The sequence below is a fragment of the Sphaerodactylus townsendi genome, linkage group LG04, assembly GCF_021028975.2.
Source record: "Sphaerodactylus townsendi isolate TG3544 linkage group LG04, MPM_Stown_v2.3, whole genome shotgun sequence".
NCBI classification, from domain to species: domain Eukaryota; kingdom Metazoa; phylum Chordata; class Lepidosauria; order Squamata; family Sphaerodactylidae; genus Sphaerodactylus; species Sphaerodactylus townsendi.
In genome coordinates, this window is record NC_059428.1 from 72634533 (window position 1) to 72655732 (window position 21200).

A 21200-nucleotide genomic window follows, 5' to 3' on the forward strand; every position below is an offset into this window, starting at 1 on the left:
TATTTGTTTCATGAATTTAATGCAGCTTGTTATAGATGAAGATAGCCAGAGCTCAGTTTTGGTTTCATGGTAGTTTGACTGGAGCTGTAGAAGTGTGAAAGGGAACTCAAGGCATGGCTAGTGGTCTGTATTTGGCTTGGTATACAAGCGGTTAAGCATATGGTTAGGTTTGCTGGCTCTTTAGGCCTATGATTTAAACTTATATGACTAAAACACCAAAAACTCCCAAAGAGAGCTTATATTTTGTACAACATTCAGTGACTTTCTTCTACTAAATGAAGAGGCATCTCCCATTGGAGGAAGAATCCTAATAATGAAAGAGATTCATTGGATCTGATAGACTTTAGACAAAGGTAAGCAGAAGCTAAGTCCAATTCACCACTAGACTACTGTACTGCCTTCTGGTTATTGAGAAATTTGTTGAAGATACTGAATCTTCTGATCCAGCAAGGCATTTCTCATATTCTTAGCTACTCAGGTTTACCTAACATAGGTTAGTTATGACTTAATTGTTAGAAGACTAAAGGATTAAAAATAACACCAGAGTAGAAACAGGACCACAGCACCCAGCAGTGTAGTTTAGTAATAATTAACTATGTAATTGCATAGTAAACTTACCCTTTGCCCCAGGCATTGAGAGGTCAAAGTGAAGAACTCTGGCAATTTGAAGCTAGTTTTGGAAGGGGGAAAATTAAGCTTTGCTAAACTGTGCAAGCACAATAATTAATATGGATAGGAAGTAGACAAATGACACTCAATTTGAAGTTATCACTAACAGTTTGTGTGCATTCATTAAAATATAAGCAAATGTATTCTTCGTCTTTCCTTGTATCCTTATTGTTTTGTCTTATGGTATTGTGGGAAAATTTGCTCCATTAAGGCCAATTAAAAATCCCATTATTTCAGTAAAACTCCAGAATTTTAGCTAGTGATATATTATGTAGGCAATTGGAGCTCCTGTACAAAAGTGGGAGTTCTATGTGTGTGCAGAAAGGAAGTTGGTTAAAAACCCTTGCATTGCTATGCAGTGATGCCATCAAGGCTAGATTTTGTAGTGGAAGTTTAGTAGGAGGTTCCAGCAAAAGAAGGCTGTATCTTTGCATTTGAAATATGCATAATCATTTAAAGGGATCCTCCCTAGAAACATAAATTCTAAAACTTAAAATTATTGCAACTTTCCCACTGCTACAAGATGACTCAAGGAGGGGGAAATAAATATTTAGTAGACTATATGTTGAAAGTGGTTCAGGGAGAGAAATACTTGGCAATTCCTGGAAGAGCTGAGAATCACTGTAAGAATCAGCTGCTTGTCAATTTGTTTCTCAAAACACAGTGCACAAAAGTCCTAAGCCCGCCTAGGTCAAGTGACTCAAACGTCTTTGTTACTTCTCTATAAACAATATTTTACTGTATTTTGGGAGGAGTAGCAATTTTGGCTCAGATAGCAGCAACCAAATATTATTTTAAAAAATCACATCTGCTTTACATAATGATTAAAGAAGATAGTTTTATTAACAGTAAGTTTCATCTGGTTGAAAAGAGTGTAAAAAAGAAACAAAAATGGGTTTACAAAATTTCAGGGCAAACAAGGGGGGAAAGAAGGGGAGGGAGAGAAATGTTCTGTAGAGATACAAGCAGCATGGAATAAGGAAACAGCAGGAGAATGCCAATTTTAATGAAAGTCTCTTATTTGGAATCCCATTTATAGCTCCTGCAGTCATGAGAAGTGCTTTTCTCTGTATGAAGCTTTGCAACACTGCACAGAACATTACTGTGTGATTTAAGACCATTGCTGTTGAATGACACCACGATTTCATATGTTAAAACAATGGCCTCAAATGAACGTCTAGTTCAGGGGTAGGGAACCTGCGGCTCTCCAGATGTTCAGGAACTACAATTCCCAGCCCCTACCAGCATGGCCAATTGGCCATGGTGACAGGGGCTGATGGGAATTGTAGTTCCTGAACATCTGGAGAGCCGCAGGTTCCCTACCCCTGGTCTAGTTGGTTCACTTGCAGAAACAGACTCAATCAGTCATCTACACTGAGACCAGGCACACAATATGGGGCAGCACACGCAGAGGGTGTCATTCCTTCTGCATTCTATATAGATCCTGTAATGGAAATTCAAAAAACATTCACCGACACATTTTTTAAAACTAGATCAGCAAAGAGCACAGACTATATCACCAATTTTACAAAAGCAGTTTTACAAATCTCAAGTGCTTTATCACCATGTCATTATTGGTCTAATAGTCATCTCAACATCTGCAGTGTCACATCGAATAATTATGTCCTTTTCAGGGAAACATGTATTATTATTACTTCATCTATTTGCCTTACCGATGAGCCCTTGTGATGTAACAGCTGAAGTGCTGGACTTAGGGCATGCCCAGATTCGGTTTTCTTCTCAGGCAAAATGTTTAGTGGGCAACCTTGTCAGCTACCACTTGATCTAACCTACTAGTCAAGATTATTCTGAGAATAAAAAGAGCAAAGAGGATGGGTCAAAATGCCATAAATAGACTTTTGACATGGTAAACCTACTGTAAAGTGAATTATCCCAAATGTTTGTTTGACTAGAGTATGTTGTAAAATGGTTTCTGATATTCCGGTTAAGTGTGCAAGATACAGATGTTTTTATACTTTTCCCCCTGGATTTATATGAAAAGATTTTGAGTTGGATCTAAGCAACCACCAATGGAAAGTCCTTGCAAAAGCTTCTGTTACCCATCTACCCATTTCCCCCAGCAAGGAAAGATAATAGAAATAAGCTGATGTTAGAGGTCACAGGGTATACACAGAAGTCTGGTGTACAAAGGCCATGGAACCTAAGTTGTGCAGTGAGAATGGGAAGTTGGGTGAAATTTACCCCACCTTGCTTTTATGACAACACACTCTCTTATGTCTACAAGTACCCATGGGGGAAGATGGGCCAACTGAAGCCAGCTTCAGTTGGCCCATCTATCTGCACTGTAGCCTTTTTCAACATAAACTTTTCAGAATTCTTTATATGCTCAGCATACTTTATATGCTCAGTAGGGCAGGAAAAAAAATTGCATTTGCAAATGCTTTCCATCAGTCCCTTGGTATTAAACAAGTTCTTGATAAGGACACTGAAGGAATTAAGTAAGACTCTCAAGTACATGGTAGACACAACGGCCAAAATACAGAGAGTTCAATACAGAGGCGAAGCTACAAGGGGATTGGAGAAAGGTTTCAAACTGTCTGTTGAGTGGTAGGATGTTAATTCTAGAGGAATAATCCTTCCAAAGACTCAACAGCGTTATCTTCTCATGGAAACTCAGCTGAAGAGCTATTCAAATAAACAAATAAGGATGCAGTAATTAGTTGAAACCTAATTCTGTAGAAACTCACTATGTGAAAGTCTTTCATGTGAAGTGATTCAAAAGTGGTACTTCACAACATGGCATGTAAAATGCGATAAGCTGTTTGCTGCCATGTAGTGGGAAATTACCAGGTACTCCACATGGTACAAAAAGGAAAAGCAAATTCTACATGGCTGAATTTCAGCTGCCACTAGTTCAGTTTTTACTAGAATTGGCCAGAGACCAAATTAAAACTTCACTTCCTATTTCTCCCCAGCAACAATTTATAGAACGTCTTAGTACTGGAAACACGAACAGGCACATTTGTTTTCTAAGAAATGCAACTTAACAGTTTCTGCCAAAATATGCCTTTAGTTGGTTCTGTGTGATAACCAAGGAAAGTGTTCATGTCCATAAAACAAATTTGGAATCATAGACCTCAAAGCTTGAGTCTCACTGAGGTAGTAAAACAGTGTCTGGATTGGAGTACTTCATACTGCTTGGGGGAGAGGGGGGTTGTACAGTTGACTCTTCCTCCACACCAAAACAATACCAGAAAACCAGCACACCTAAGGGGAAAGCTAGAAGCAGACTTGTCTTTCCTGCTACCTAGCTTTTCTAGATGGAGGGAAAAATTTTGTACAGAGGGGTATAATAATATAAGCCCCTGTTTTCAGTTTGAAGTGGCAGAATAAGGACAGAGACTTATCCTTCATTGTAGGTCCAAATATCGGAGGCAACTGTATTATGTATTGCCAAGAACGAAAGGTCTCAGGGAGTGATCTGGGAAAGTGGAATACTGGCTAACATGGAGTCATAAGTGAAGCTGTCATTAAGTGACCAAATAAGTGCAAAATATTCCAACAGAAGGGGATTCACAGCTCAGTTTAACAGGAATGGTCTTGCTTTCAGAAAAAGGGACTTTTACAACTTTTATGGCCTTAACTAGACATCTGAGAATACAACTAATCATAATTCATTCAATGTGGCAGAAGGATTTTTTAAAAAGTAATAATCAATTTATATTTTAAGTAATTTTTTAAAAGATGAAATATTTGTTTACTGTGTAGGTACTTAAAAAAAATTCTATGCCACCTCTCCAAGAAACCAGGCAAAACAGCATCAATCATGTTTGGAAGAAATGAGAAACTGTGCACCTTCTCATGAACTGTGGCAAGTATGGAGTTAGAAACTCTCACCTGAGCAGAGGTGTAACTAGGAAAAACGGAGCCAGGGGTGAAATCTGAGTTTTGCGCCCCCCTCCCCCCGTATGGGCAGCTGCCCTCCACCACTACCAAAGAATGACTTTTTTGCACCAGTTAACTCAAAATCACCACCACATTATAGAACATGCCCCAACTCACAAATCTGAACACAGCAATGGGACATACCACACAGGGGAAATAAAAATGTATGCAATAGTACGCAATAATTAAAAGTTATTCCCATTGAGCTCAATGCTTTGCCCAACAAGCGGCCTTTGTGGCGAGGCACTTCCCTAGAAGTAAGCCCCACTGAAAAACTTCATTGGGATTCTCAGACCTGCTTAGGATCGCTCCTGAAATCTGGCCAGGGTCATGCACGTTTATAGACTTCAGTGGTTCCAGCCACCAGAAACCAAAAAGACTCCCTCCCCGCAGGCAGAGGAGCCTGGCTGTGCACCCCTTCCCTCCAAGTCCCAAATCCCCCCCTTGCTCTGGCTGCTGGTGTTTTCCCTTGCCCGTTTGAACTGGAAGAAGCTCTCCAGTCCAAATGGGTAAGGGAAAAGTCCAGCGAACCGGCCAGAAAACCCCCATTGTAGCCTGGGGGGAGGTGCAGGCAGAGGAGCCTGGCTGCATGCCCCCTCCCACCAAGTCCCAAACGCCCCCACCCCGCCCCAGCTGCTGGCATTTTCCCTTGCCCGTTTGAACTGGAAGAAGCTCTCCAGTCCAAATGGGTGAGGGAAAATGCCAGCAAACTGGCGCTGCAGTCTGGCGGTGCGTAGGCAGAGGAGCCTGGCTGTGCGCCCCTTCCCTCCGTCCCAAATGCTGTCCCCCACCCGCTGTTGCCATTTTCTCTCACCCGTTTGGACTGGAAGAAGCTCTCCAGTCCAATCGGGCAAGGGAAAACGGCAGCGAACTGGTACCGCAGCCAGGGGGCGCGCAGGCAGAAAAGCCTGGCTGCACACCCCTTCTCTCCAAGTCCCAAACGCTGCCCTCCCCCACTGCTGGCATTTTCCCTAGCCCATTTGGACTGGAAGAAGTTCTCTAGTCCAAACGGGTGAGGGAAAAGGCCAGCGAACTGGCCAGAAACCCCCCATTGTAGCCAGGGGTGCAGGCAGAGGAGTCTGGCTGTGTGCCCCTTCCCTCCAAGTCCCAACGCCCCCCACCCCAGCTGCTGGCGTTTTCCCTCACCAGTTTGGACTGGAAGAAGCTCACCAGTCCAAACGGGCGATGGAAAAGGCCAGCGAACCGGCCAGAAACCCCCACTGCAGCCGGGAAGCGTGCGGGCAGAGGAGCCTGGCTGCGTGCCCCTTCCCTCCAAGTCCCAAATACCCCCCTGCCCTGGCTGATGCCATTTTCCCTCGCCCATTTGGACTGGAAGAAGCTCTCCAGTCCAAACAGGCGAGGGAAAAGGCCAGCGAACCGGCCAGAAAACCCCCGCCGCAGCCGGGGGACACAGGCAGAGGAGCCTGGCTGCCTAGCTGCCCTGTCCCCGGCTACCCCCTTCCCTCCCACCCACCCCCGCTGGCAGCCAGGAGGCAGGGAAGCTGGCCAGCCACCCACTGCCTCCCACGTCCAGTAGCCAGTGCTTCTCTTACCTGGGTGGCTGGGTGTCCCTTGGTGCAGCCAGCCTGGGCAGGCTTTGGCGGCAGGCCAGGAGGGCAGCACACACTTCAGTTTCGGTTTCCTTGTGGGGGAAAATGGTGGCTCGCTACTCACGCCACCCACTGCTGCTGTTAGCTCTTTCTGGCCTCTAGGTTCCAGGTGGTGCCTGCGCAAATGGTGTGCCCGGCCCTTTATCTCTCTGCCCACCAGCCTGCCAATTGGAGCCGTGCTTGGGCCACAGGTCTGCCCAGGCAAGCCGAGGCAAGCCGAGGCATGCCCACAGCAGGAAAGAAGTGTGGGAGGCAATTTTGCGCCCCCCATGTGACTTGACGGAGTTGCGCCCAGGTCAAAGGTCCCCGAATGTCCCCGTTAGCGCTACACGTCTGCACCTGAGTAGTCCAGACAAATTTGATCTCCTCAGATCTCATATACGAAGTAGGATAGGCCCTGGTTAGTACTTGGACTGGAGACTACCAAGGAAGTCCAGGTCACTTTGCAGAGGCAGACAATGGCAAATTACCTTGGAACATCTCTTGCCTTGAAAACCCTACAGGATTATCGTAAGTCAGCTGTGACTTGACAGCACATGGAACTAGAGCATATTACCACTTGTTGTTCATTGACATGGCCCTAGAACACTCACTCCTTCCTCTTTTTATTATGTCACTTCTTCTGCCATTAACATTCTGAGCTTATTTTGTTCAGCTCTTTGATATTTCATATCTTAACACTTAATTTCTGAAAATATATTTACAGTTTATGAAATTTTAATCTAGCAGTAAACTAAGTGCAGCCATTTGACAGCATAGGCACCTAACTGAATAAACTACTCAATTAAGCTTTTAGCATTCATTTGTTCACAATAATTTTTTAAAAGACTAGTGTAAGTTTTCCCAGAGGTATTTAAATTTTTTCAAAGTTTGATCGCCTTACAAGCAAAGGAATGTGGGGGGGCCAGTGACTTTATTTTGTCAATCAAAAAAAGTCCATGTAAAAAAAACCCATATCCCTCCATTGCTTCACTACTGTGTATTCTGAGACATTAAAATGACATTGATCCAACTGGTTTTGACGTGTTTCATGTGTTCCAAAGAAGATGTGAAAGACTTTTCTCCAAAAATAACATTCACAGCATGAAGGCAAAGATTAAAACTATTGCTTTAGGTACATTTCTGAAAGATAAGCCCCTTTTTAAAGGCAAAGAGGCCAGCTGCAGCCACTGAAGTGAAGAAAGAGGAAAATCCAAGAAATCTCAACAATCCTGGAACAGATGGCAAGTTTCTTTCCAAAAATGTTGTAGTAATTGGTTGAGCTGGGACATCCTAAGCATAAATACATTAACAATTAGTGTATAATACAATGCAACAGGAAAAGACATCCTCATCTGATGCAGAATATCAGTATGTGATACTAATTGAAGGAAGATGCCGCTCCATTGCTTTTTTCCTTCACAAATTGGGGAGGAGGTGCTAAAAGTGTGTCAGTTCTGATTCTGAAACTTTAGAAATGTAGTTACACTGAGAGCTGCCAGGGCTGTGAAAGGAAATGATTGGAGGCATAAAGGTACAGGAAACTAGCAGAATGTAGTGACTGGACCCTTAAACAGCAGTGCAGGAGAATGGCAGTGAAAGGTACAGAACTGTACCTAATCACAAACAATTGATTCAGTTGTTCAATTGGAAAAAAACAAAAGGCAGGGGGGAAAAGGGAAAGTTGGACTTATTGTCAAGACAGTAAAACAACAGTTTTCCTATGAGTTTTAAAAACATAATCCCCTACAATTCATTTCTTTTTCTGCGCTTTATAAAGACACAGCTATAGTGATTCCCACCACAATCAGTGGCTGGTCATATTCTATCCTCTGCCATCACCTTGACCCAATGCCTACACAGCAGGCTGTTTGCTACAGGCAAAAACTGCCCCAAATGTTACTCATTTTCTAAACAGGACTTTCACCCATTTAAATGCTTGAACATTTGTGAGATGCTAATTAAAAGAGTTACTGGGAAATTTTTCTTCGTTTTCACACAGGAGAAAGAAGGGGTCTTTGTAACCATTCTGACAAAACATTTCTGTTTAATTAGCTCTCTAGAATCTTCACAAACATTTCCATTATTTAAATGCTTTGCATTCTCATCCTATCTAGGCAATAAGGTAATCTAATCTAGCTAACAATGCATTATGAATCCTGACACTAGTCCTGCTACAAGAAAACATGAGCAAAGACTTGCCTTTGATTCTGGTTCTGTTTTCCAAATGTCATTCTTTGAAATCTTCCCTATGGTACATAATATCTAAAGGACAGACAAATACATCTCATTAACAATTTCTCATGGAGGTGATAGGAAAAAAATTAAACCAAGAGATAATTGTTATGTTGCACCAGCATACAATTCAGATTTGGATCTAATGGAATTGAAATTTTTCAGGAATTCTGGATATTTCTGAACTCCATATTTGGAACATTCAGAATTCCTGAAAAAAATTGGGTCCATTAGACCTAAACCTGAATTTTACCCCATCTCTACCCCCTTCTCTCCTCTCCTCGCTTGCATGAAATGCAGTGGTTGGGCGGGGGAAGAAGGAAGCCACTTCTGAGTCCCATGTGGGACCTGGGGACTGTGGTAGAGCAGCTGTGTGCACAGCTGTATGCTGGTTTCAGCTGGGCTGAGCAGGGCTTGCAGCTCTGTGCCCTCCACCACTTCTGAGTCAGATCTGAAACCTGGAAGCTGCAGCAGTAGAGCTCTGACAACCAGAGAAGAAGAGAAAGAAGTGTTTTTTTTTTAAAAAAATGGCAGTGGGGTTGAAGCAGTCCGGATCATGATGAAAAATGTTGGCATGATTAGGAATCACCTTTTGGTTCCCTTTAAATTGCCGCCATTTTTTCTAGGTTCAGCTTTGCCAAACGTATGCAGACCATATGTATGTATTCTACCACTGACTACAGCCACTCACAGGGAATCATTAGCAGCTTATTGTTACAAAAGAGATTTTGCTTGTGTAATTGTAGTTTAATCCAGCTAATGCAATGAGCCTTCCTTCTTTAACACAACAATAGTAGCTTATATATAAATACAGACACCAACATTTTCTTGGCTCAGTTGCTGTATTTCAGACTTGAGTAATAGCTCTGTTTACCTCTCTGGCTGCTCTCTCTCCAGCCTGCACTGCCCCTTCCATGTAGCCACTCCATTTGGTTGCTGTTTCAGTGCCAGCAAAGTAGATCTTGCCAACTGGTTTGCGTATTATCCTTTAAAATAAATATACATATACAAATAAACAAGGATAATCATTCTCCATGCAGTAGCTTTTGATTAGGCGGCGATATACCTGAGGAACAGTCACCTTAGGTTAACATGTAGCTGCTAATAGTACAGTGCCAAATTTTAATAAGGCTTTATTTTTATGCTAAAAAATGGTCCATTGGATACTTACCATGAAGGGCCTTTCTTCCCCTGACTGTTAATTTTTTTTTCACTCTAGTCTACTTCTTGACTGCTTTTCGTTGTACAGGGTTTCAACTACACATTTGTGAGCAAGGCACAGTTAGACCCTATGACCATAAATGAGCTGATTGTGTTTCGTCCCACTTAAGTCAGTGACACATTTCTTGCACCCTTAAAACAGTTTAAGAATAATGATTTTACAGTGTTCTGAAGCCAATTATACATACTATCTCACCTACTAGGTTTTCTGTTAATTTCTCAGCATGATACTGCATTTAGTACAGTGAGAATAGAAATATGGTTTATATGTTAAAATTTTTGGATGATCCCCCCCCCAAAAAACCCCAACAGACAATTATAATAATTTACCTTCCATATTGGGACATAATGCCAGGTGGAAAATAGGCCGTATAGCAACCACCAGAATATTGTTCTGCGCTCCAGTTTTTTTCTTCATAGTGTACTGGCTGGAGAAGCAAGCCACAGGTGAGAAACAAAGTAAAATAAGAACCTCACTGTTACCTCTTTGTGGCCTTCTGTGCAGACCTGTGTTGGGACTGTGCTTGTGCAGGCCAGCCACGGTGTTTGAATAGTAAGCTCTTGTGGAGAAACTTATTTACATCCCACCAATTTAAAAAAAAAACCCTTTCTTACATGTAAGGCTTCTTCTGATCCCAACACTTTTGCATATAATTCACAGATTTTTCTCTTTCTACATAGAAAAAGAAAAGGTGATAAAAATGTGAAAGATCCAAGCTCAAATATATACAAAGACAGCATTCCGATATCACAATAAACCACTGTTTGTCTGTGACTTGTGTGAATCTAGCTTGTTACCATTCTCACAGACCCTCTTCCGCCCCCACTCCTAAAAACCTGAAACTTAGAAGCTTTCAACTGTTCTCTGTGCATGAGGAGGAGAGAGGAAAGAAGTAAGCGCCATTACTGTCATAAACCAAGTTGTGATTCCTGAATGCAACTTCTCAAGATGACGTTTGCAGAACTTTATAAAATAAATATAACAGCCTCTCCCCTTTCTTCCAGAATACTCCAGTACTGGAGAAAATGGACCTTTATGGAAGGAAAGAGGGACCAAATGAGAATGTGTTCACTCTTCGCTTACAGTACTTTTTAGTGTTACTTTCTCAAGTCCATCATATCCCATACCAAGTAAAAATACATATTGCTACCCTCTCTAGCAAACCAGTTCATGGCAACCTCTCTCCCATTGACATGTTTGAAGTATAAAAAACAGAATATTCTAAATAAGAGTTATAAGATCAACTAAGTTTTGTTATCTATCTCGCAAAAAGTCTACCAAATGAAATATTTATCCATAACATATTTTGTTTTATGTCAGACTGCTTTAGTTTCATATATTGTTAAACAATAAATAAGTATTTTGAATTTCAAAATCTTCATTTCATAAATGCATTAGCTGCAAGAAAAAAGCCATGAGGGATGCTTTTTAAAAACTATGTGGCTTTAAATCTACTGTTGATCCATGACACAAGAAAAGTAAGTCTGTGATGTTCATTTTCAGTCATTTAGAGTTCCTACTACCCTCCATACCTTTTGCCCTATAGATTCAGGGTTACAGGTAGGTCAGGCAGTCACAGTAAGCACTCATCTTGCTGCTTCTAAAATATATAAAGAGTTATAACCAGTGCAAATCCCAGACTGAACTCAGAGACATAACTAGACAGGGTGGTTCAGTCCCTTTGAACAAACACCCCTCACTGAACAGAGCTATTGGGGCTGGGGACTGCCACCTCTTATTCATATCCTAGTATATATTTATATGTAGAGACTGAGATCTTCGCTTGTGTTTGTACTTCTTCCTCTAATACCATAAACACCCTTCCCAAAGGGTTGAATAAATAAGGACTAATTTTTATTTATGATAAGTGAATAAGTAGAGGTTTCAAATATTAAATATTAAAATATAACTGATTGAAATTCAGCACTGAAAAAGTCAGCATAAAAATATAGACCATCCAAACAGACCACTGACAGTTTAAAATAACAATTTACAGATTCAAAAATAGTATTAGAATTAACTCCTTAATAGAAAGGCAGGCTGAACAGAAACAATGCAACTCAGCACCTAAAAGAAAGCAATGTAGATGCCAGGCCAGGGGTAGGGAACCTGCGGCTCGAGAGCCGCATGCGGCTCTTCTGCCCTTGCACTGTGGCTCCACAAGCCGAGCCGCAGGCTTCATCCTTGCCCGCCCTGAAGGCAGCAGGGCGGGCGCACCAATTGCGGCCCAGCCGTCCGCGGGCTTCCCGTCTTGCCCGCCCCGTTGGAGCGGGGCGGGCGCTTTCCCGGTAGCTGGTGAGGCCGAGCCACTGGCTCCATCCTTGCCCGCCATGAAGGCAGCAGGGCGGGTGCATCCATGCGCTTCTCAGAATGAGTGTAAAAGGTAAAAAACCCCAATATATACAGTATTATCTTTATTTTAAATGTCAAAAATTATTTGCGGCTCCAAGTGTTTTCTTTTCCTGTGGAAAACGGGTCCAAATGGCTCTTTGAGTGTTAAAGGTTCCCTACCCCTGTGCCAGGCAATCCTCAAGGGGAAGGACATTCCATAAATGAGGTGCTGTTTCTAGTTGCCACAAGCCTCGCCTCAGAAGGTGAGGGCACAGAGAATAGAGCTAGTTCAACATGAAAGGAGGCAATCCTTCAGGGCTTCTGTACTGAGCCAGAGAATAAGGCCAATGAAATTTCACTAGTTATGGAAAAACATTATAGTACAATGACTCTGGTCACCGCATCTCAAAAAGGATATTGAGGAGATAGAAAAAGTGCAGAGAAGGGCAACAAGGATGATTGAGGGACTGGAGCACCTTCCCTATGAGGAGAGGCTGCAGCGTTTGGGACTCTTTAGTTTGGAGAGGAGACGTCTGAGGGGGGATATGATTGAAGTCTATAAAATTATGCATGGGGTAGAAAATGTTGACAGAGATAAATTTTTCTCTCTTTCTCACAATACTAGAACCAAGGGGCATTCATTGAAAATGCTGGGGGGAAGAATTAGGACTAATAAAAGGAAACACTTCTTCACGCAACGTGTGATTGGTGTTTGGAATATGCTGCCACAGGAGGTGGTGATGGCCACTAACCTGGATAGCTTTAAAAGGGGCTTGGACAGATTTATGGAGGAGAAGTCGATTTATGGTTACCAATCTTGATCCTCTTTGATCTGAGATTGCAAATGCCTTAACAGACCAGGTGATCAGGAGCAACAGCCGCAGAAGGCCATTGCTTTCACATCCTGCATGTGAGCTCCCAAAGGCACCTGGTGGGCCACTGCGAGTAGCAGAGAGCTGGACTAGATGGACTCTGGTCTGATCCAGCTGGCTTGTTCTTATGTTCTTATGTTCTTATGACTCTAGCGTTGGGACTGAGTGTGAGAAGTAAGATTCAGATGCATAACTGATCTTGGGTAAATCACTGCCTTTAAATCCACCCTTATGGTTGTCTTGAGACTAAAACTAGTGAAGTCTTTGCAGGAAGGATGGGATACAAATATAAAAAAGAATTATACAATAAAAGGAATTAGGTGTAGTGGCCAATACCAGTACTCTGTCAGGGTTTCATAATACCATTATGAAAATCTGATTATCTCAAAACCAAAATAACAGTCTACTACTTTGTTTCTGAAACATCTATTATTAGAGAAACAAAAACTCACTTTAAAATAAAATTATTTAGTTTATTATGATAGAAAATGATTATTCTTACCTCTCCTCGACACTAAGACTTGCTAGTCTAAAGGCTTTTCTTGAAAGGATAAAGCTAAGAGGAAAAAACACTGATCAATATTTCATTAGTGAATATACTGATTTGCAGAACATATATAAATATTTTCACTTAAGAGAATAAAAAAAACCAGGTCCCACAATTTTTAGATAGCATTGCACCATGTAGGGACTGCAAACTCAGAAGGAAGCTATATGTACATTACACAGCCATAAAGCCTCCTCCATAAGTAAGGTAATTGGTACAAGTGCTGACAGCCATAATGGCCAGTTAGACAGAGCAGGAAAAAGGGGAAAGTAGCATAGATGCAATTTATGCATCTCTCACCTGCCTACCAAATATTGCTGATTACTAGAACTGGAACAACAGATTTTTGTGTTTTCATTAAAAAGCCAAGGGAAACTAGTATTACATATCAGTCAATTCTCCACGAAATGAGATAATCTCTATTTCTTGTATACTTCCATATATCCCAAAATATTCGAGCATAAAATTTCTGAGGCTATTTTTAAAAACATTTTCAGAAGGAATCAATAGCACAGGGTACTATTAAAATCAGATTAAGGGAAAATGGCTGCAGAATGGAATTAGGAAATATTTCAATGGATGGAAATCAGGCTGGAGTAAACTATACAGTTTCGTTTCTGTCACAGATACAGGATTTAATCAAGCTTTCTAGGTTCCTCAGTTTCTTACATGATATATTACTTATGAAGCTTAGCACCTAAAAGAAAGAAATGCAGATTCCAGGCAATCCTCAAGGGAAAGGGCATTCCATAAATGAGGTGCTGTTTCTGGTTGCCACCAGCCTCACCTGTGAGGGCACAGAGAATGCAGCTTTTGAGGCAGGTCTTAATTGGGGAGCTGGTCAACATTAAAAGAGGCAGTCCTTCAGGGCCTCTGTGCTGAGCCAGAGAGAATAATGCCAATGAAGTATCACTAGTTGTGCAAAACTATTATATTGCAATGACTGTAGCGTTGGGACTGGGTGTGAGAAGTAAGATTTAGATGTGTAACTGATCTTGGGTAAATCACTTCCTTTCAATCCACCCGCATGGTTGTCTTGAGACTAAAACTTACAAAGTCTTTGCAGGAAGGATGGGATATGAATGTAAAAAAAAAAGAAATGTACAATGAAAGGAATTAGCTGTAGTGGCCAATACCAGAATGAATAGCTTGGCATAAGCATGGGTTGTCTATGGTGTTCTCTGTCACCTGTGACAAATCCCAAGGCTTCTCACAGGTCAAGGCTGATAAGTGTCTATGTGAATATATTTGATACTAAGCATAGAAATGCCAGATTTAATTACCCCATAATGGCAGGTTCAGATTCCCCAGGTTTACAGTCATCCAAGGTTATTGAAATTGGAGCTTCTTCATCCTCAATCATCATGCAGCCACAGAAATCTGACATGAAAAAGAAAACCAGAATGGCTACCAAAATATTCAATTCAGAATATTGTTCTGGAGGCGTATCATATAATCACAACACTGTAGACAACCGTTTTGGCTGAAGCGCTGGGGAAAAAAGCAAGATCTGCCTGCAAACAAAATAGTTGGGGGGGGGGGCAGGAGGAAATTATGGTGGTATTTGGCCAGACATGTCTGGGACAAGCCAAGTCCGAGTAGCACTGCCAGCATCTCAGCATTTCATCCTGGAGTTGGATGGTGGCTGTGCAGGTCTGGGAATCGATAACAGGCATTCAGCATACCTCTTCCATCACTGTAAGCTCTAGCATTGTTGCCAGTTGCTTTGGTTGCTTGGGGGAGATTTGGACCTGGGTGCCAAGCAAAATGATCTGGTATGCTAATGGTGGCACATATGCTAGGGGTTGCCTAGCATGCATAAGCATCTTTTCATGCCACATACATCCTCCCACCAGAACATTTCTCTAAATTTTAAAGAACATAATTTTTAATTTGGAGTTGCTTCTAAGTAAACATTTTTGCTGTTTTAAACTGTCATGTAATAGCATCTATTTTATATACAGTGAGGGTTAATCATTATAACAACTGAAATGGCAGACTGTACATCTATGGTTAGTGTCTGAACACAAAATGTACAGTCACTGGGGAGTGAGCATGTTCACAAAAAGACAGACATGCAGCTCAGACTAGGTCTCCACAATTTGGGATTATTAAGCCCAACATACCCCACCAACCGTCTACTGGAGCTTTTCAGACATTTGATAGTCTCCCAATCTGACCTCTGTTTTTATGGTCAAAGATTTGGAAGCTGACTAAGCCTGATGGGCAGACGTCATGTAGCTACGGCAGATACGCAGCGTGGAATCTCACCTTCAGCCCTTCAGTTACACAATCATGATAAGTAGTATACCTGTTCTACCTCAGAAAAACATGGCAAATACTTAACAGGATAATTGCCCAACATGTTTTATATACCTGAATAACTTTTATTATATATTCCAGTGATTCAAAGAGGCTATATGAATTCACAACTTCAAATTAGGATCGTACTAAAGACTAAGCTGTACATTACACTGAATTCTATGCAACTTTTCCTGTGGCTTCTTTTCTTTTGCAAAACGAACCCCTGATAGCTGCAATGAAGAGCAGAAATCTCCATCCTTCATATGCAAGGCAGACTTGAAATGGGGGACAATTTTGTGAAAGTTCATTAATTGGTGGACATTTTAAACGTCCTCTCCTCCCTCCCTGGTTGCAGTGCCCAGTTCATGCTTTTCAGTAAAAAAACAAACAAAAAACCCAACTGTCAGAAGAAATTTTTATTGAACTCCATGTAACCTGGTTTGGCCCTCAGACCCCACACACTTTTAATTGTTCTGACGCTGATCCACACTTACTCATCTTCTTCCAGAAAGCTTCTTTGTAGTACATCATGCACTTAATAACAGAGCCCATTGGAAGCCGCTGGATTAGCTGGTTTCTTTTTGTTGGCAATGCTGGCTTGTAATGAATTTTAAGGGTTAAACTTGGTGGTATGGCACTTATCACATAACTGGCCTGTAAAATGTAACAGAAGAAAAGTAATCAACAGTTTTCTGGAACCAGCGGCGCGCGCCTAGCGGCGCGCACAATTTCTTTCTTTTTTCTTTTTTAAAATAAATAAATTAATTAATTAATAAGGACATTTCTTGAGGGATAGTAGGTACAGATAGCTCCAAGGGGCACTGACTAAAAGTTTAATATCTAAATATCTAAACAAAAGCAGATATGAAGGCAGGAAGCCAGCAGGGGGATGGGGGCTTGCCAGTGTTTTGCACTGAGTGTCACATGTATGACTATCTGCCACTAGGCCAGAAGTCGTGGGTGTGCCCTCGCTGCAATGAGCTCCTGGCACTCAAGGAACGTGTCCGTTCTCTTGAAGCCAAGGTGGCAGACCTGGAGAAGCTGAGAGAGGCAGAGAGGGCAACAAACAAGGCTTTCAGGGACCTAGCAGCCGGGTCCCACTCCCAAGGTGACATCTCTTCAGATGTCATGGAGAATGAGAGTCTGGGTGACAGAGGGTGCCAGTCTGAGGTGGGGGAGATGCTCCCTTAGATGGGGATCCCTTCCTTTAACTGGTGATCAGCTATCCTCTCGCGACTGAGGATACCCCCCTCAGGGAGGTGGGGGGCTCCTTGTAGTGGGTGATTCGATCATCAGGAATATAGAGAGTTGGGTTTGTGGAGAGGCGTGATGACCGCGATGGTGACTCTGCCTGCCTGGTGCAGAAAGGTTATGGATGTCACGCCACGCCTAGATAGGCTGTTAGACAGTGCTGGGGTGGAGTCAGCAGTTGTGGTCCACATTGGTACCAATGACATTGGGAAATGTAGCCAGGAGGTTCTGGAAGCTAAATTTAGGCTGCTAGGAAAAAGGTTAAAATCCAGGACCCCCAAGGTGGCATTCTCTGAAATGCTACCTGTTCCACGCGCAGGGCGAGCTAGGCAAGCGGAGATACAGGGTCTCAATGCGTGGATGAGAAGGTGGTGCAAGGCAGAGGGTTTCAGATTTGTCAGGAACTGGGGAACCTTTTGGGATAAGGCAGGCCTGTACAAAAGGGACGGGCTTCATCTTAACCAAAGAGGAACCAGGCTGCTGGCGCTCAACATTAAAAAGGTGGCAGAACAGCTTTTAAACTGATTCCTGGGGGAAAGCCGACAGGAGCTGAGGTGACTTCGGTTCGGAATACAGAGTCCATGGGGATGCAGACAGAGAAGGAGGCTTTTCTAAATCAACCACATACAAGTGAGGAACATAGCAATGTGATAAGTGATAGTGTCTACAAAAGGCTAGAGAGCAAAACACATAAATCCCAGGTTAGGGACAGAGAAAGAGTATACAAGTGTCTCTATGCTAATAGTAGAAGCATTCGACCTAAAATAGGGGAGCTGGAGTACAGAGTTTTGAAGGAGGACATTGATATAGTGGGCATCACAGAGACATGGTGGAATGAGGAGAACCAGTGGGATGCTGTTATCCCAGGTTACAGGCTCTACAGGAAGGATAGGACAGGGCGATAGTGGGGTGGCCCTCTACATCAAAGAGAGCATAGTGTCACATAAAATAGACAATGCAGGGGGAGCTGATTCCTCTACAGAAGCACTGTGGATATCAATACCAGGGGTGAAGCATAGTTTAACATTAGGAATATATTATCGTCCCCCTGACCAAAGCGCACAAGAGGATTCTGAGATGGAAAAAGAAATTAGAGAGGCCAACAAAAGCAAAAATGTCGTGGTAATGGGCGATTTTAACTATCCCCATATAAACTGGAAAAATGCATGTTCAGGTCATAGTAAGGAGAGAACATTCCTGGATATGCTAAATGACTGTGGCTTAGAGCAGATGGTTGTAGAACCAGCCAGGGGAGATGTGATCCTAGATCTAATTCTATGTGGGACCCAGGACCTGGTGCGGGAAGTCAGTGTTGTTGAGCCAATAGGGAACAGCGACCACAATGCTGTCAGATTCAGTATCTCTGCATGCGAACAAGTGACAACTACTAATGTAGTTACATTCGCCTTCAGAAAGGGAAATTTCTCAAAGATGAGGGGGATAGTGCGCAGGAAGCTGAAAGGGAAAATCAAGAGAGTCAAAAATGTCCAAGATGCTTGGAGGTTATTTAAAAACACAGTCTTAAAAGCTCAACTGGAATGTGTTCCACAGGTTAGGAAAGGCAGCGCCTAGTCCAAAAGAAAGCCACCATGGTTAACAAGGGACGTTGAGGAAATTATTAGGGAAAAAAAGATGTCTTTTAGAAAATGGAAGTCCAACTTAACTGATAAAGAATACCAGAGAGAACACAAATGGTGGCAAAAGAGAAGCACGTTAGCTGTAAGGGAGGCAAAAAAGGATTATGAGGAACGCATGGCTGTGAACATCAAAACCAGCAACAAACAGTTCTTCAAGTACATCAAAAGCAGGAAGCCAGCAAGGGAAGCGGTAGGCCCGTTAGATGACAAAGGAACAAAGGGTGTGCTAAAAGATGACAGGGAGATTGCAGAAAAGCTGAATGAATTCTTTGCATCTGTCTTCACCCAAGAGGAGGTGAGGAAAATTCCTGCACCTGAACCAAGCTTCTTAGGAGGCGAATCCGGAAAACTAACGAAGATAGTGGTAGACAAGGAAGAAGTTCTGGCAGCCATTGATAAACTAAATGCTACCAAATCCCCTGGCCCAGATTGCATTCACCCAAGAGTTCTTAAAGAGCTCAAGCATGAAATTGCTGATCTTCTCACTTTAATATGCAACTTATCCTTGAAATCAGGCTCCATCCCTGAAGACTGGAGAAGATGGCCAATGTCACCAATCTTTAAGAAAGGATCTAGGGGGGGGGAAATTACAGGCCAGTCAGTTTGACATCTGTTCCTGGTAAATTAGTAGAATCTGTCATTAAAGATAAAATTATAAAACATGTACAAAAGCAAAACCTGCTGAGAAAGAGTCAGCATGGCTTTTGCAGAGGCAAATCCTGTCTTAATAAATCACTAGAGTTCTTTGAGGATGTAAATAGGCATGTGGATAAGAGGGAACCAGTGGACATTGTCTACTTGGATTTCCAAAAGGCTTTTGACAAAGTTCCTCACCAGAGACTATTGAGAAAACTCAGCAATGAAGGAATAAGAGGGGAAGTCCTCCTATGGATTAAAACTGGTTGAGAAACAGGAAGCAAAGAGTGGGTGTAAATGGGAAATTCTCACAATGGAGAGATGTGGGGAGTGGTGTCCCCCAAGGATCCGTATTGGGACCAGTGCTCTTTAACCTATTCATAAATGACCTGGAAGTAGGGGTGGGTAGCGTGGTGGCCAAATTTGCAGATGATACCAAATTATGTAGGGTGGTGAGAACCACAAAGGATTGCGAGGAGCTCCAAGCGGACCTTGATAAATTAGGTGAGTGGGCTAAGAAATGGCAAATGCAGTTCAATGTAGCAAAATGTAAAGTGATGCACATAGGGGCAAAAAATCCAAACTTCACATACACGCTACAGGGGTCAGTGCTATCAGTCACAGACCAGGAAAGGGATTTGGGCATCTTAATTGATAGTTCCATGGGAATGTCAACTCAATGTATGGCAGCTGTGAAAAAGGCAAACTCTATGCTGGGGATAATCAGGAAAGGAATTGATAATAAAACTGCAAAGATTGTTACGCCCTTATATAAAGCCGTGGTGCGACCACACTTGGAGTACTGTGTTCAGTTCTGGTCACCACATCTCAAAAAGGATATTGAAGAGATAGAAAAAGTGCAGAGAAGGGCAACGAGGATGATTGAGGGACTGGAGCACCTTCCTTATGAGGAAAGGCTGCAGCGTTTGGGACTCTTTAGTTTGGAGAGGAGGCGGCTGAGGGGGGATATGATTGAAGTCTATAAAATTATGCATGGGGTAGAAAATGTAGACAGAGAGAAATTTTTCTCTCTTTCTCACAATACTAGAACCAGGGGGCATTCATTGAAAATGCTGGGGGGAAGAATTAGAACTAATAAAAGGAAACACTTCTTCAAGCAACGTGCGATTGGTGTTTGGAATATGCTGCCACAGGAGGTGGTGATGGCCACTAACCTGGATAGCTTTAAAAGGGGCTTGGACAGATTTATGGAGGAGAAGTCAATTTATGGCTACCAATCTTGATCCTCTTTGATCTGAGATTGCAAATGCCTTAACAGTCCAGGTGCTCGGGAGCAACAGCTGCAGAAGGCCATTGCTTTCACATCCTACATGTGAACTCCCAAAGGCACCTGGTGGGCCACTGCGAGTAGCAGAGAGCTGGACTAGATGGACTCTGGTCTTATCCAGCTGGCTTGTTCTTATGTTCTTATGTTCTAACAGCCCCATCCAAAGGGCAGAATGAAAAGGGCTAGTGGGAGCAGCGTGCCCTTGCACTGGCGCATTTCCCTCTTCTGGTGGAGGATCAGACATGCCGGTGGCCAGCCTCTTCACAGCTCTGCTGCCACAAAACCTGGAAGTTCGGGCTGCAGTGGGACTGTGCTGAGGTCCCACTCAGATATCAGTGTGGGAGGGGGTGGGCCGTTCCCAGGTGTGGAGCTAACTTTAGTCAGCTCCCTACTGGATTGAGGGCCACTAGCATGGCGCACCAGCCCTCAGACTTGAGCCTGCCTTTTGGTGGCATATGCCCATGCAGTCCTATAGTGATGGGGAAGTTCAGGGCTTTTCCCTGGGCCCTGCACCACTGAAAAGCCCTTTTGTAGGCAGCAGCATCATGCTGCATTGGTGCTGTGGCCTGTGGCCTCCAGGTTTGGATGAGACTGCAAATTAATATGCAGCTAATGAGAAGGTAGGAGAATTGGGATCCCAAATTCTAGTAGATGTGCACAAATTAGGGGGGGGGGCATTATCTCATCAGGGCCATGGTTCTAAGACGACAGAT

At 42.8% G+C, this 21200-nt stretch overlaps 1 protein-coding gene and 1 long non-coding RNA gene across 3 annotated transcripts in view; both read right to left on the reverse strand.

Annotated features, from left to right (window-relative positions):
* Positions 1-1493: 1493 nt before the first annotated feature.
* Positions 1494-5012, reverse strand: LOC125430859. The gene is made up of 2 exons (XR_007244230.1): positions 1993-5012; positions 1494-1866 (listed from the first exon to the last, which is right to left on the reverse strand). It is a non-coding gene; the product is annotated as an uncharacterized LOC125430859 (long non-coding RNA).
* A 1765-nt stretch (positions 5013-6777) lies between these two features.
* LOC125431848 (amine oxidase [flavin-containing] A-like) overlaps positions 6778-21200 on the reverse strand; it is a 39404-nt gene continuing 24981 nt past the window's right edge. Inside the window, exons 8-15 of one of the 2 annotated variants that reach the window (XM_048495019.1) lie at positions 16170-16329; positions 14655-14751; positions 13327-13380; positions 10236-10293; positions 9951-10048; positions 9274-9385; positions 8367-8429; positions 6778-7457 (exon numbers count right to left, since the gene is read on the reverse strand). In XM_048495019.1, coding sequence (XP_048350976.1) covers positions 7296-7457; positions 8367-8429; positions 9274-9385; positions 9951-10048; positions 10236-10293; positions 13327-13380; positions 14655-14751; positions 16170-16329 — 804 coding nt within the window. In that variant the 3' untranslated portion in view covers positions 6778-7295. Of the gene's footprint in view, positions 7458-8366; positions 8430-9273; positions 9386-9950; positions 10049-10235; positions 10294-13326; positions 13381-14654; positions 14752-16169; positions 16330-21200 lie in introns of those variants that run through there. The other variant, XR_007244344.1, reaches the window with a different exon arrangement.